This window comes from Podarcis erhardii, assembly GCF_964252035.2.
Source record: "Podarcis erhardii genome assembly, chromosome: 2".
Lineage (NCBI taxonomy): Eukaryota > Metazoa > Chordata > Lepidosauria > Squamata > Lacertidae > Podarcis > Podarcis erhardii.
Genome location: NC_138498.1, coordinates 83,535,995 through 83,553,373, shown reverse-complemented (window position 1 = coordinate 83,553,373; position 17,379 = coordinate 83,535,995). Strand labels below are relative to the sequence as shown.

General features: G+C 39.9%; 1 protein-coding gene across 13 annotated transcripts in view; it reads left to right on the top strand.

Annotated features, from left to right (window-relative positions):
• ERC2 (ELKS/RAB6-interacting/CAST family member 2) overlaps window positions 1–17,379 on the top strand; it is a 539,768-nt gene that overhangs the window by 294,982 nt on the left and 227,407 nt on the right. For all 13 annotated transcript variants that reach the window (XR_014153136.1, XR_014153137.1, XM_081848843.1 and 10 more), the window contains one exon: window positions 16,837–16,997. Coding sequence is in view for 11 of the 13 variants with exons in the window: in XM_081848843.1 (XP_081704969.1) it covers window positions 16,837–16,997 (161 nt within the window). In the remaining 2 variants the exon portion in view is untranslated. The remainder of the gene's footprint in view (window positions 1–16,836; window positions 16,998–17,379) is intronic.

Sequence of the window (17,379 nt, the reverse complement as noted above, 5' to 3'; positions counted from 1 at the left end):
CAGACCCACAAGCCAAATCAGACTTCCCCTGAAGCACTTTGGACCAAATCTTGCTCTTTGCTGAAGCAGGGTCTGAAGTGAATCTTGTGGTCAGTGTTCACCCCAATATAAACTACAAAGTTAATCTGCATTCATCTGTTCATAAAATGTGAACAGTCCCTAAATTTCATGAACAGTCTTGAAAATGTTGGTAGATGTGGTAAGGAACAGTTCATCATATTGGATGAAAGTATGCAGTTTAATTTTCTTAGTAATAATATTACTGTTGGTACACTGGCATTGCAAAGCTCAAGCCATTCAAGCTGCAGAAATGAAGCAGAGAAGAATGCAGTGTCTGGAGAGCAGGAATGGAAACATCTGGCGTCATCAGCAAACAGAACATATTGCTTGAGAGCTGCAAACTTTCCTTCATGAAAGGTCTCCTCTAACTTTTTTTTTAAGCCCTACTCCCTCTTGTACTCATTTCCATCTGTCAGCTGAAAGCTGGGCCACTTCCCTTAACCTTCCCAATTGTCTTCTCTATATTTCCGCATCTTGTTTTTGACAATCTGTACTGAAACGCGGCAATTTCTTCCGCAAACCCCATTTTTCCTACCCCCACTCCTTTGCTTACTTTGAGGCAATGAAATATTTTATGGCCAACGGTGGAAGAATTTAGATTCAGGACAACTCTCAAGGGCAGTTTGTCTAGCAAACAAATGAAGAAAGCATGTAACGTAGATTTACAGCTCAGAGGAAGTCTATAAAGATTGAGTATAAGTGAATTTAGGAAAACAGATGCAAGTCTATATTCAAAAAGGAAATGTGTTTTCATTGAAAAGTAATTTCAGAAGTGCTGAGAACCCATGAATCCCATTGAAGCCAATGGGTGACAGAAGTGCTCAGCAAAGTTGAATATCAGCCTATTTCATTTTTATTAAGTGCCAGGACTTAAATACATTTGACCTCGGTCTGAACAATATTGCACTATTTCCATCTCAAACCACTAAGAGATGCAATCTTCTACAGCACAACAGGATCTAATAAAGATCTCTGCATTCGCACATTGCTTCACTTTTTTCACACTTTCACAAGTTTGTGCGAAAATCTCTATCGAAGTTTAGTATACTGTGTTTGTTTTTGTTCCTCAGTTGTTCCCACAGTAAGTGCTTGTTGCGCATTTACAACTCACCCTTCACAAGAGTGTGTCAAATGAGTTCAAAGACCACACTTCTGACATTATCATAGTATTGCCCAATAATTTCTTTTATATGAAAAGGCCAAATGACATGTGAATAGAAATACAACATACAAGTGCTGTCAAATGCAGTGGTACCTCAGTTTATGAACTTAATCTGTTCCAGAAGTCCGTTCTTAAACTGAAACCATTCTTAAACCAAGGTGTGCTTTCCCTAATGAGGCCTCCCGCCGCCGGTGCCCTTCCACCGTTCTGCTTCGATTCTTAGACTGAGGTAAAGTTTGCAAACCGGGACACTACTTCTGGTTTTGCGGAGTTTGTAAACTGAATAGCTTGTAAACAGGGTTGTTCTTAAACTGAGGTACCACTGTACCATCTTCTGATAACTGTAAAAGAATCCATTTGCATATTCTCTCTTAAATATTAAACTATTGTATTTCAAAAGTAAGACATGGAAATATCCCTTATTTTTAGTTCTCCTGTAAAATAGTGTTGATGCAACAATTCTACTTCAAGGTATAACATTGAAGGTATATAAGATATTTACTTACATGTAGGTAGTTCAAGTTATTTTATTTATTTAGCAAAGTTTATCTACTGCTTAATGATACCCTGAATCTATTTACATAAAATAATACAAAGCAGTGCTATTAAAACTAAGAGACTTTAAAAACAGTAGGCATAATAAAACTATCAAAACATAGATAAAATCAAGTTTTTAAATATATACACAATAAAATGAAATGTCCGGGTAAGCCTCCTTAAAACAAAAACAAGCAGCCAGTGTGGTCCCTTCAACAATAGTGTTACCTTTCCCTAGCCAGGTACATCACTCATTAACCTTCTATCTGCATCCTGCACTAGCTGAAGCTTTCAGACCTATATCAAGGGCAGCCCCATACAGAAAACATCACAGTAGCTGAGTCTTGAATTTTCCAGTGTGTTGGTGACTGAAGCAGTGCTGTCCCTGTCCAGGAGCAGCTGAAGCTGGTGAAGGGTGTTCTTGCCACTGGATCTCCCGAGACAGCAATGGATTCAGAGGGAGTCCAACCCCACCCAGAATGAGTTAAAAGCCTATTTCCCAGACCTGGGAACCGCTCCATCTACAGGACCTCGATCTTGCCAGGATTCAATTTCAGTTCAGTGGCCCTTCTCTAGCCCACCACTGGCATTGTAATGCCAGCAGAGCATGCAAGTAACTTCACAAAACATTCCCAGTAGAGCTGTTATTTTTCCACCACCTGTTCTTTTCTTCTTAGAGCTGCATTTCCTGTGCTGTATTCCTGTTACATTTCTCAAACTAAGGGAGGTCAGCTTGGGTTAGTATTTGGTTGGTAAACCTGTCCAGAGATACCATAGGGAAGCCGTGATGATGTTTTGGACAGTAGGCTTTGAATTACAGGAGGTGCTATCCTTCAGAGGTGATATAAAGACCACATGCGGTCATTAACAATCCCTTGGTCCTTGCCTTTACAGTAAGAATGTTAATCCCAGTGTGCTGGATTAATTCCAGCTCCTGTAATTGCTGTACATTCTACCTTCCAAAATTCCCTCTTCTGTGTAAATTTGATACTGCTTAATTCTTCCCTTCCTGGCCTAAACATTTGCGGTACATTGGTATGTAAGGCTAAACAGCTGATGATTTTGGCCTAGAATTAGCTGCATTTCAATTGGATGATAAGTAATATTTATCAGCTATGGATCGTGGGGTGTTGAGGGAAAGGGCTAGATTGTGGTATGTATTCTAAAGCTAGGAAAATCCCTTAGGTTACACAATGTTACCAGGGGGTGGGGTAAGGGGTGGTGGAAGACCTGTGCACAATCTGTTTTGTATATTAGGTTGAAGCAAACTGATCTTTCTGGTGATATCCCTGCAGCTTTGCAGACTGCTCTAGAATCGAGATGAAGTATGACATCTCCTTTCTTTGTTTATCCTTGCAATGTTGTGGATATGAATTAGGAGGCCATGTCCTCCTGACTCCTGCACTGCTGAACTATGGGAACGGTCTGACCCATGCAGAACCTTGTTTTCTGTGAGTCTTCCTCTCATGTGATATCTTGGCAATAAATTTTACGTGTGAATGTTAATGACTGCAATATAAATGTTGCTTTCCATTGAATACTGGATTTCTTTCCATTGGTCCAAAATGCATTACCTTATGCAATAAATCAAATATAAATGAAGTTTCTAACATAACATTTTCCACATGGGGGTGGTTGAGCCTTATACATATGTTGCATTTGGAACAAGCCCATAATAGACTGTTCGCCTTGCTAGACCAACATGGTCCTCTGTGGTTTCCAAAAGTTAATAAGCAGTTATCACAGACTATGGATATAGTTTATTTTATTAAAAAATATATCCCGCCCTTCATTGTAGAAAGATCTCAGAGTGAGTCACAACATACAAAAACAGGTCAACATAAAAATAAATAAAAATATTATACAAGCAAACAAGTCACTAAATTTCAGTACACACTACCCTCTATCATACATAGGCCAAAGGTGATGACAAGCAACGGCCAATTTATGTGCATCCAATTGAGGCACAATCACACACACATTGCACCGAACCCGGAAGTGACCCAAAAATGTCCCTAAAACATCACTAACAGGGAGGGAGGGAGGCACAACTGGGTGGGGGAGGGTGGAACAGAACTCTTTACTTGGAAGCCGCCCCATGCAAAACGAGGATTGCCTGCACTTGAAAGGCCCAGCAGGACAGAAATGGTTTCATCTGGCACTGAAAGCTAGCCATTGTAAGCACTAGTCCACTCCAGGGCAAGAGTGATCCACAGCTGGAATGCCGGGTTGCTCTATTAACTGATTTAATAAGAGCTATCATATTTATGCACCTGCTCGAGTCTCCCAGAAGTCTACTTTCCTGGTCTGGTACAAGAGATCCACTGGACATACTCTTCTTAACATCTTCAACATCTTTCCTGCTTGGCAGGGGGTTGGACTCGATGGCCCTTGTGGTCTCTTCCAACTCTATGATTCTATGATTCAGAACATCATGACCATACAAAGTTCTACTGGTCTAGCTGCCTATATTTATGTCCTTCACTGGAAGGAATCACTATTACATGTAGAATTTTTGCTTCTCCAGTGATTAGCCGAGGGCCAGGCTGCCCATGAGGACACATTAGATGACTGCCTTGGATGGCAGGAACTTCCTGATCCACGAGTGACAGATGCAACCCCCGGTGCACATAGGTGCTGTTCCTTCTCCTTTTGGCTTCTGCCTCCTTTTTGTCCAGAGGCTGCTTTGCAGCAGCAACACCATTTGCTTTTCACCAAGGCCAGAGAGGGGTGGCAGCTGGAGGAGGATGAAGAGAAGCCAAAACTGCCACTGTTGATCTCCCCACCCTTCCCTTTCCCCTAACTCCATGTTGATCTTCCCTCCCTTTCCTCCCAATGCTGACCTTTCCTCCTGTGTGGTGTAGTGGTTAAGAGCGGTAGTCTCGCAATCTGGGGAACCAGGTTCGCGTCTCCGCTCCTCCACATGCAGCTGCTGGGTGACCTTGGGCCAGTCACACTTCTTTGAAGTCTCTCAGCCCCACTCACCTCACAGAGTGTTTGTTGTGGGGGAGGAAGGGAAAGGAGAATGTTAGCCGCTTTGAGACTCCTTAAGGTAGTGATAAAGCGGGATATCAAATCCAAACTCCTCCTCTTCTTCCTGCCCTCGGATCCCAATCCTTACTTACTCCACTGTGAGTGTGCATAGTCCTGCAGCCAGGAAAACAATGAATTTAGTAATGAACCTTCCCTTTTATTCAACAGATGGACGAGCTCAAGGTGGTGTATATGGTCCTCCCCCTCCCCCTCCCCACAACAACCCTATGAGGTAGGTTAGGCTGAGAAGCCGTGAATGGCCCCAGGTCACACAGTGACCTTCATAACAGAGTTGGGGTTTGAACCCCGGTCACCAACATGCCTGGTCCAACACTCTAACCACTGCTCCTTGCTGGCGCTCTACTTCCAAGCAGGATTACTCAAAGGATTAGTTGCAGGTTGGACTGCAAGTTTAATTTAAATTGCAGTTATTATATGTGGGGCTTAAAGCTGTGCAAGCTACTTTATTGTCCTTAGTGCTTTCATTCTCACAGTGATCCTTTCCGATAAGCACAATTATATCCATTCTACAAATGAGGAACTGGGTCTGAGAATGAATTTGGTCATTAATGTCTTTGCTGAGCCTACCTGAGGGCTAATAATTAACACCATTTATTGTTGTTTCTCCTTTGTCAAGGTACAGATTATGACACCTCTTTTCAGTCATTTGTCCTCCCTTGGGCTATAGTCCTCTGTGCACTTGAGTGGGAATAAATCATATTTACTTCAGTTTGGCTTTAACTTAACCATGCATGTGGATAATTGTATGACCTTCTTTCCTAAACATTATTAGGTGCTATATGTTTTATTCAGGAGAATACCAATAGTTTAAAAATTCATGGGACAGGATTTTTTTTTGGGGGGGGGTTGTTTTTTTTTAAAGGAAATCTTGTTTCAATTGTTTTTAAAATTGTCACTGGCTTTAAAGATGTTGGAATGCCCTGTGTTGTGGGGGGGGGGGAGAAATGTTCTGCATTGTTTGGACATGCTTGTCATAAATTTCTTATTATGCCATTGTCCTATAAAACCTCCCACTGACAATGTCTGGATGAGAAAATTAGTGTAAGGTGGCTCTCTGCCCATTTTCATCATTGAGTCAGCAGCATTTCTTTCTACTTCTCACCTTCTTTCCCTAGTCAGGTGTTGTGGATGGAAGCCTCAGTACTGGGTCCAACAACCTGGACTTTTTAGAAGTTTGGTTGACTTGGAACCTGAGGAGAAGGCTTAGCCTTCAGCTCTCATATTTGTCTACCTCACTGGGGGATATAGGTAAGGTGCTCACACCATTTGTGCCTCCTCTATGAGAAACAGAATCATTACTTGATCAGACCAAAGTCCTCTCTAGTCCAGCATTCTGTTCCCAGAGTCCCTACCAGATGTCTCTGCAGAGCCATAAGTAGGATGTGAGAACAATAGCACTCTCCATGCTTATGTGTCTCTCCCCTCCCCGCCCAAACTGGTATTCAGACACATGCTGCTTCTGATCCTGAAGGTACCATATTTTTCTGTGTATAAGACTAGGATATTTTCTTGAAAAATTAAGTATAAAAATTGGGGTCGTCTTATACATGAGGGCAATTTCCCCCATTTTCTCAGTCTGGAGTCCCAAAAAGACAGAAAAAGACAGTAATATGTAGTGCTCACGATTGCTAACCATTGATAGGCTTATTTTTCTATGCATTTATCTAATCCTCTTTCAAAACTGTCCTTGTTGGTAGTCATCAGTACATCTTGTGGGAGCAAATTCAACATGCCCTCAGTCCTGGCACTAGAGAGAGCAGAAAACTGTTGGAAGCAAAGGCTTGAAAGCAGGTCTATTACTCAGTTCTTAGTTGATTAAACACAGGAATTTTAGTTGGTCAGCCAGATTTGCATATGTGTTTGGTTTTCGTAAATGCTTGTTTGAAAAATAATATATATATTTTAAAAAACTGCTGCCCAACTTAGTTGAGACAATGTTGTGGCTGATTAAAAGTTCTTTTAAAAATTGATCAGAGCTATTTGCTGCTTATAAAGTAAAGTATATGGAGAGAAAGAGAGAGAGAGAGAGAGAGAGAGAGAGAGAGAGAGAGAGAAGAGCACACTTGACAGTTCAAGAACCTGTATAGAAAGAAAGAAAAGTTATTTATGGGGAAATGGAATATTGGTGAAATAAAAAATACATGTATCAAAGTAGGAAATGCCAAGAACAGGAACTAGAGCAATAATAAAACCATTGACTGAAATGTTACTTTTGGTAAGTAGACTGAAAACTTAGTAAAGTTTACTGTTATGGAAACTCATGGAAATAGTGCTTTGTGCACATAGCTTGATGTGTATTGAAACAATATATAAAGAGGGGAAATAGTAATATTTCCATCCTCAAGGAACAGTTTCTACTTATCAGTCGACTTAAGCATCTGTCATGTAACTATTGTTCTTTGCAGAAGATTTCAGGGCATGTCTTTGGGTGCACAGCCAATTCATGCAAGCCACTGGAAAGACCTCTGGAACTTCAGTTTGGTTTCTTCGTGTAAATTGTCACTACAGCTGCAACATACCACTGCAGTTATATATATTGAAGGGGAAGGTTGATAATGGCAGACAGGCAGGTTGCCTTTCAGCTGCCTTTTTCTTTTTAAGACAAAGGAATGTCTGAGAAGCTTCTAAAGAAAGAAACTACTTGAGTAATACAGTTTATCTGTAGGAACAAACTTGATGGTTCTGTGCTGACTGGTAGGACAATGGAATGGGATTGCCTGTAGACAATGTAGGGGTTTATGAACTTTTTCTACATTCAAGGAATCTCAAGATATACAGAAAAAATATTAGAAATATAATTATAATAACTGTTACCACTCCTCTCCTGTTGAGGGCTGTGCCTGCTGAAAGCTGTTCCATAGGAACAGTATATTTGGAATGGTTTTGAAGCCTGACTAAGAAGTGTGAAGGTTTCTTCCCATGGGGAACAACAAAGAAAAAAAGGAACTCTTCCCCAAAATCATGAAAAGGAATGTTCTGCCAAGGGGCAGAGATTATTTTTTAATTTGGACAAAGCAACAAAGCAAACCAGGTCCGTTCTTCAATACATAGATTTTATTTATAGGATTAGGAAATAAAAATCAAATCAAAGAAAGACAACTTATGTCCTTTCAGTTACTGGAAACCCCTGAGAACAGCAATTGATGTGTAAAGTTTCAAGAGATGGACTTTCCCCACCATTTTATGTCTTAATCTCATCAACCATACTGCATTTCACTAAATTATTCTTGAACCACAGGTTGTTTTAGTAATTACACTCACAGTGTTGGTTCCACAACACTTTTGATCATGTTTATATCCTTGGACAGATTAAGTGTGCAGTGGCAGGCAACCAATATAGATAACTGTGCAGCCATCCCAGATACTTCCTAAACAGGTGGATGGCCTTGAGACGTCATCAAGGACTATCTAGAGATGAATAACAGATGCCCAGCATGTACTGTCTGAGACAGATACAGCTCAGCAAAAATGAAACAGAAAGCAAAGGAAGAAAAAGCAAGTCTGACTACTAAGAGGTGAAAGTAAACTGGTCATAGAAGGAGGGAGTGCATTACACCACACTAACTCCTCAATATCACAACAATCTTCCGTATATTTTCAACACAAAGAATTTGGAATAAACCTGAACTTCAAACCTCAAAGACCATGGTGTGGATAAAAGGTGTTTTGCATCTTGGAGCAAGCAAGAGCTTTGAGGGTGGTTTTCATTAGGGAAATAGCATGTGAGAAAGGGTTAAAGCTCCTTTCATCATGGTCCCAACCTAGGACAAAGACACCCCGGTGCTTTTAAAAACAATAACATAAAATGCATTTCTCATCATATCTAATTCAGCCTTCTGACTTGCATATCTGGTATAACATTTAGCTTAGCATCATGAATTGGTAAAGACAGTGCACAGTAACAGGGGCATTGTTATCTTGAAGCTATCAACTAAAACAGCAAAATACAACTAAGTTTTTTAAAAATCAAAGGGGAGGGATGAGCTCTTATTTCAGTGCGTCACTCTCAGCTGTCCTAGTTTGGAACATGGGTATCATTTCTGTTTCTTGGTCTGCTCAAAATTTGTCTTGAAATCTTCTTCCGGAACCTTCCGGAGTCAGCCTTGATCTGATTGTTTCTGGCCCAGTCCAGTCTAGTCAAAACTTGAACACATCCAGGCAGAAATGCCTCTGATGTTTTCTGCCATATCTTGATGAACAATACTTAATGAATTACTGAAGAGTCTCTGTAAGATTTACTTTGAAGGTGATTCCAATGGAGTTTTATGTCAGCAAAAGAGAAGGTATTTTTGTGTCCTTCGTTTGTGAATGTGCAGATGTGATCCTGAGGGTTTTACGCATGTAACAAGAAATTGGAGAAATTGGATATTTGAGAATGGAAATTGGTGGTCTTCCAAGCAATATGGGATCTAAAAGTGCTAAATCCTTTAATAAATAAACCCTGATTCAGACTGGAATGTCTTGGCTTGATCTTAAAGGTGATATTATGTAGGCCTTCTAACAGTCAACTGGCCTTAAAGATAATTATCTGTACATTCCAGCCTTGCTTCTGCCATCAGCAGTGCCTGGGATCTCAGAGAAATAAATGTTATTTCCCTTACAAGTATATTATATTTAGACTAGCCTCACTCCTAATCATTTTGTATAAACTCTGCTCTTTACTGGAAATATTTGAAGAGGAAAACTTTTCCTTAAAAATGCTGTAAATTCTGCTGGCTACAGAAGCATATGTAAGTGTTGTTGTTAAACACTGTCCATATTTGAGTGACCATTGGAACTCTTTTGTAAGGCCCATCACATACATGAATTCATGCTCCAATTTATATAAATAGTTCTGATCATGCTTGCAGTGGGTGAAAGTTTTCCTACACTTCTGTTTTGAACCTTGGGGACAGAGTACACAAAAAAATTAAACTTGTTTAGAATGTTGATTACAATCTAAATCCTTTGTTCATGGTGGAACAGAAAAAGCACAGTAATTAAGTGAAGGATCAAATACTCTATTTGATATAAGCAGCTGTATCCAACTAAATTTTACTCAGAGTAGAGCCATAAAAATGAATTGAATTAGTTGTGCCCATTAATTTCAGTGGGACTGCTCTGAGTATGAGTAAGATGGGAGACAACCCAGGGACTATAACCCATGTTCTAGTTAGTTGAAATACTTGACTGCTTCATTTTATGGGTTTGGATGAATGTATTCACATTTATTGTCAACAGAGCACCCCACAGCTTCAATCAGAATATATTTCCCATTCCACTTGCTACTCTAAGCTGGCAGTGTCATCTACGTGTTATGGGTAGACTTATTAAGGTAAGGCAGGCGTGGAGAACCTGAGGCTCAGGGCCAGATATTACTCTCCAGGGCTGGATCTAGACCAGGGATCAGCAAACTAGGGGGCCGGACCACTGTCCCTCAGACCTTGTGGGGGGCCGGACTATATTTTTTTTGGGGGGGAAGAACAAATTCCTATGCCCCACAAATAACCCAGGGATGCATTTTAAATAAAAGCACACATTCTACTCATGTAAAAACACTCTGATTCCCAGACCGTCCATGGGCCGGATTTAGAAGGCGATTGGGTTGGATCCAGCGCCCGGGCCTTAGTTTGCCTACCCATGACCTAGACACATCAAAGAAGCTTTTCAATTAAATGCTTTGTAAACTTCATATGAGAAATCTGGTTGGCAAAAACAGAACTCCACAGCGCCATTTGGTGTCACAGTATGCATATACAATGCATATAAAGCACTTTTTCTTTGCCAGTGTAGCTGAGTCCCAGTTCTCTATGTCAGGACTTTTCCCAGGCTACATCCTCTCCCCAGCCACATGCCTCACCAGTTCTACTTTTCAGCTCCTTGAGTGCTCTGGCTTGGCTGAAGTGTGTCCTTGAGTTCTGATCATTCCTTTTGCTTGCCTAGATGGTGCATATGAGTTTTTGCAGGAGGAAGCAAGGAGGAACATTGGCCATAATGAACCATAAACACTAGTTGTATAACTTTTTATTAAAAAAAATTTTTTTTAAAAGAAGAATAAGTCTCTAATCCTTGTAGAAACTGAGATGTGAAGCAAAAATGTCCAGGTGCTATTCTCATTTATTTTGGTGGTTTTTTGTTTTTTTAAAAAGTTTATTTTAGATCTACAAAAGAAACCCCACCACAACCCCATGAAATATAATATTCATTAACAAACAATACCCAATGCACATCAGGGCAAGAAGTATTTTTTATATTATTATTATTATTATTATTATTATTATTATTATTATTTACCCCACCCATCTGGCTGGGCCCACTCTGGGCGGCTTCCAACAAAATATTAAAAATACAATAAAACATCAAACATTAAAAACTTCCCCAAACTGTATTCCCCAAAATTGGCCAGGCAGCCAGAGCCCCTTTGCTGAAGAAGGGAAACCAGACAGCTTCAAATGTATCTGATTCAACTTGGCCCTTTGCCAGCCTCAATGTTGGTTTTTCTAAGAAGGGAAGGTGCCATATGTGTTTCATGCCAGTCCAAAGTGGTCTTCCAATCCCTAGCCGCAGTCATCCTTGCAGCAACCATGTGTTTCAATCTGGGGTCCAAGAAGAGAGACAGCAAAACCAGAGGTAGTGATTTGGGCAGCACATGTGAGCTGGATCACCCAGAGGGCAAAGCCATCACATGGGCCCTATCCCTTGTTTTAGTGGTAAGTAGAAACATGTATGGATACCAGGCATACCTGTGGGTGGATAGCAGGTCTGCCCTGGCCACAACACCTTTATGTTACCAGATCTAGCAGAAACGTTTGGTTTTTTGAAATACTTACTTGTCCCCTGGAAAAATCCCTGCAGGTGGGTGAGTCTGCTTTACAAAAGTTGTTGCTCCACCTATTTTTGCTACTGAACCCACCCATCACTAACATGGTATGCAGGAGATTATCTGGAAGGTAATGCAATCCTTTTCTGAAATCATTTTTATTTGCATTTGTAAAATCAAATAAATGCCAAATACAATGCCAAATACATATCCATAAAAAGAGATTTCTCTGAATCTCATGACTTTCCCCCATCCCCTCCATGGGTCCTATTGTCAACATTTCCAACTGCATATTATTTCATAGTCTATATTTTGTATCTATCCACATTGTCCATAATATTTGTTACATTACAAGTGGGATTAAAATCCTGCTAATGTTTTCATCTGCTTACAGTCGTCTCCCAAATAAATTATAAACTTTTCCCATTCTTGAATTTCTTGTCTTCTTGGACTCTGCGTTTCCTGGTCAGTTTTGCCATTTTGGCATAGTCTAACAGCTTAGTTTTCCAGTCCTCTCTGGCAGGAACTCTTTCTTCTTTCCACCTCTGGGCTAGTAGCATCCATGCTGCGGCTGTCATATACAGAAAAAGTCTTTTCTGTTCCTTTGGGATGTTGGTACCTATAATTCCTAATAGAAAGGCTTCTGGTTTTATAACAACAACAACAAAAATAACAAAAGTTATTTTAAACATTTTTTTCAGTTCATTATATATCATTTCCCAGAAAGCCTTTATTACCCGGTCATGTGATCCTTGATCCGAAAATGTTCCCCACTCCCGAAGTAAGGCAAAACCTGCAATAAAGTAGCCTAAGAGGACAAGCTCGTTTGCATGAATCTCATATGTTTGCTTGTCTGGATGAACCTACTTATGATAGAAGCAGCATAACTCTCTTGTCTGAGTTTAGGAAGAAGCAGTGAATAGTTAGCTAGTTCTCCCTTCTCCTGAGCACCTGTTACACTTGCAGTCCTAATAATTCAGGCACAGTCTGTGGCTCCACTAAGTGCAAATCTACAGATAGCTCACACATTGGACACAAGAGATCAATTTAAATTACAAAGGTTTAAATTGTTGATTTGAATCATTATTTAAATAACCAAAAAATCGAAGGAGCCGATTTAAATCGTTGATCTGAAATAGCTTTCCAACATTCTAATTCATGTATTTCCAGAACACTGATATTTCTATAACAACTAGAACACATCTGTTTTAGTAAACAGAATTTTTAGACAACTCAGTAGGAGCATAATCTAAAACTTTCGGCTGGAGATTAGGCTCATATTAGTCTGAAAGGGCTGGCCCAGAAACCAGCATATTTTACCAAAATACTTGACCTCAAAAGTTACTTGTATTTGCCTCTGGTTCATTCCTATACATAGACAAAAAAAACCTCTAGCTCAATATGTTTGGCAGAGGGTCATAGATTCTGTTTGGCAGAGGGTCTGCATTTATTACATTCAGATATAAATTGAAAGCAGGGACAATTAATATAACTGATTTTTAAAACAAAACAAAAAATGCAGAACTTTTTATTTACTTGAAATAGTATACTCCACAATCTCTGCAGTTTTACATGTGGACAGATAATCTCCTCAAAATACATCCCCAAATACAGTCCCCTTTGAGAAGTCTTTTTTTACACCCATTGGCAAAAAAGTTTAAAGTTATTCACAAGTGAACAGGTGTTGGGGAAGAGGGGAGCATGTCCCTAATTTGCAACCAGGTTGATAGTCCCTCATCCTGATTCAGCTGCACGTAGGTTATTAGCTGGCTCAGGATTTGGATAGGGCTTGCTTTTGGATGCTAGTCTGAATGATTTTTCAATGGAAAGTAATGCATCTAGCTGTGTATCCATGGACGCCATCCATCCATAATGTATTAGCTTCAAGAAGTTTCCCATTTGGATGTCTCTAAAATGCACATTGACTGTTAGCTAACATCCACTTCAAATCTATTAAGAATGAAGTTCCAGTTTTCTTAGCCCCTTGAATAAAAGTTGCAATGGCTTGTGTTTTAAGATGACGCTTGATACCTTGATCATTGTATGCCCAGAAAAATACTGTTTGGATGAATTTAGTAATTTTTTACATACATGACAAACATTTGAGCAATATACTGTAAGTATGAAAGTTAGAATCATTTCCAGAGGTGTTAATGTTTGGCCTGCCATTGAATTAAGAAGTTTAAGCAATAATGGAGACTAGTATTTTAATAGTTTATTTTACATGTTACAGATTTGCCTGCTTTAAAAATATGTGTTTATTTCTTTTGATCCATGGAGATAGGGTTGTTTGAATTAGAAACTTGGAAACCTATTTCAAATCAGTGATTTAAATATAAAAAAATTATCCCTCAAGACTTTCTGAGCATTAGTCAGTAATGCTCAACGGGTGCCATTTGGTTTTTGGAACAGCTTCTTGCTTGTCCATTGCTACAGAGAATGTAAAATGAGAGTCTGCACATGTACAGAGTGTGCTCTGAATTTGTCTTCGTTTGTCTTTGTCCAGCGTCTGGACAATAAACACACAGTTCAGACAGCGCTAAGCAAGCACCACCAAAGGTTGATTTTTAAGGCTCCCAGGAAGGTTAGCAAAGGGAAGATGATTAATTTGTGAGGGCACATTAATTATGCACTCTTACCCCTTGCCCCAGGTAACCCAAATAATATCGAGCATCAGTTGCTCATAATGAGTAACAGTATGCAGCTACCCCTTTCTGATATTCTGAAGTAAAATAACTTAATGTTATTCCATATATATTGGCATTTTAGTTAGGAAATTGCATGCAAAATGTAATATTACTGTACAAAATTATTCAGTACAGTTTGTACAGATTATTCCTTGGGATTCATACATTAGCATATAACCTCTGCTCTGCCACATTGTGTGTATAAATAAAGTGAAGCGTTTTCTTGTATTTATCCATCTGCAGGACTGGTACAACTTCAGGTTGAGTCCTATTCAGTCATCATTAATGAGCATTAGCAAATGCTTTCAGTATTTCATTTTTGGTAGATTTGTCAGATACAAACAAATGAGACAACCTCATAACAAAAGTGCTGTTAAGGATGAATAGGATAGATGTTGAATTGCAGATTATCTTACTTTGCAAATAACATGGCTAGCACTATTTTTTTGCTAGCTTGCTGATACAATGCCATTTTTATTCTAAATTAATCGGCTCATGGTATCTCATGTTAATCATGAAATCTAAATGCATTATTTTACAAGTATATTTTAATAAGTCTTAAAGTTTGAACACTGCAAAGTGTTTTTCTTCCTATGAAGAGTGAGTCTTGCGACACCCACCATTCACTTCTGTTGCTTCACAGAAACTAATGGGATAAGCATCCCTGATTTCTATATATCACAATTAATGCAAGTGGTAAAGTTGCCTTCTGGAGTATAGTGTTGCAAGTGTGCTAGGAATCTATTTTTGGCAAGAAAACTCCCAGTTTGCCCTCTCTCCCTTAAACTGACCTGCTGGATGAAATAGTAGATGTGTGTATGATTCTAGGCATACCTTCCCCTAAGATCAACATTTGTACACACTTTAGTCACCTTTTATACGTAGTGCTATTGACATTAACCAGAGAGGCCAGCCTGACAGCACTGTACTTTAACACCAGCTAAAGAGTTGTTCTGCTCTACTTGCACAGTTTATCTAAAGAGATTCGGGGGGGGGGAGAATGGTTTTTGCTGTGTGTTTTTTTAAAATTACAAGCCTAATTGTTTTCCATCAAAGAGAATTCTCTTCTAGGCAAACTATCCTGTAAGGTAGCAGGATTATCTTGAAGGTCAAAATTGACATAACTATGAAAGCAGGGTATAATGACTAATCCTCCTGCTATCAAAGTGGGTCTCCCATGTTGAGCTGCACTGAAAGGGAAAATGAACGGCAGGACACTGGAAGGTCCTTTATACTGGAGATCGGTACCACAGAAGTGTGCAGGAATATTGTCATTTTTAAGTATGCCCCATTAGTCTCCTATTAACCTATTGGAATTGAGAGATGTGTGCATGGTATGCTGTCAGCTGGGGCTGGCACTACCCGTTTGCTTGCCTTCAACTTCGGGCATGGAGTGAGCAGGAGGGAACGGAACTTGGAGAATATGGCTGTTAGCTTCTTATTCTCAGAGGTTGCTTAGCCTCAGCCAACAAAAACCACTGGAGCCCCTGGACAGAGACACCCCCCCCCCTCTGCACCTCTCGGCCTGCGCTCCAGTGGCATGACTGTTGCCTCATCCCTCTTACCTACAGACTCCATGGATCCCCTAGGCAAGAGGAAAGTGTGCTGCATGGCAGCCGTGTCCCAAGCTTACAGGATATGACTGCTGGCTGTGTCCTCTTGCCCACCAGCCCAGTAGAGCTGAGTCCAAGAAACCTGTTGTGCCTCTTCTGGCCAAACAGGACATGTCCTGGCTCAGTAGAGAAGTTGCAGGAGCTTTCCACAAAGGGAACTCCGTGGAGCCCGAAAGCTTATGTGAAGAGGAATGGATAGATATGAAGGGTAAAAAAAAAAAGGGAGGGAAATACCTTCCATTCACTCTATCTTTGGCCTCCTCCGTGATTTTTTTAGATTTATTATCAGTCTATATCAGTATGTCTAAGTTGGACCTGGGTCATACTCTGACAATTTAATCTGTAACACTGGAATTTTTGTGTGGAAACACCGTAAGAAAAAATGACATTTCTCACTCCTGCGACATTTCAACGAGCAATTTTAAAATTAAAAGAGCAAAGATGTGAGCAACACACACATATAGACACCATTTATAATCAACATATTTGCTACAAACAGATTCCTATACTGGCCAGTCAGATAAGTCCTTCTTGCAGGCTTCCCATAGGGTTGAAATTTAGCATGGTGTAGTAGTTAAAGTGGTAGACTAGGAACTGGGAGACCAAGGTTCAAATCCAGCCATGAAGCTCACTGGGTAATCTTGGATCCAGTTGCTGTCTCTCAGCCAAAGCTACCTCACAGGGCTCTTGTGAGGGTAAAAAGGGTAGAGCAATTCCTTGTTCCCTGGAGAAAAGGTGGAATATAACTGAAATAATAAATAAAAAAGTAAAATTGTAAGTAGTGTGGTAGCCATAAAATTTTCTGAATTACCTTATTATGTAAAAGCCTGCTTGTCTGACAAGAGAAGGGGAATCCAAACTTAGAGTTAACTGTTTATTTACACATTACCATTGTGACCACTTAATTCATATGCCTTTTTTTAGTTAGAAGAACTAAGGAATGCCCTGGATAAGACCAGACAAGAACTGGATGCTACCAAAGCACGGCTTGCCTCAACACAACAGTCTCTGGGTGAGAAAGAAGCACATCTAGCCAATTTAAGAATAGAACGGAGAAAACAGTTAGAAGAGATACTGGAAATGAAGTAAGTACACATATATTTTGATTTTGATAGGATTCAAGGGAACATGATTTTTCATTTTATTTTCCCTTTCTGCTCTATGGATATACTTTGTTTCATGTGCATCCTTAAACAATGAGAACAAGGGGTGCTTTGGTGTGTGTGATTTCACTGCATTGGGATGTGTAATAATAAGTGCTGAATCATTTGGCTCAGAATTTTTCACAACTTTGGGGGCTGGGGCAAAACATCCCCATCACCACTTGAAGATTGGGTTAATCTTTTGCTGTGGATAACTTTGAAGAACTTAAACTGGAGGCTGTGTTAAGGACAAGGTGGCTGAGGCTCCCTCCACACATACCAAAAAAAGCTTTGCCTCAGCTTTAAGCAGTGAGGCAGTTGCCCT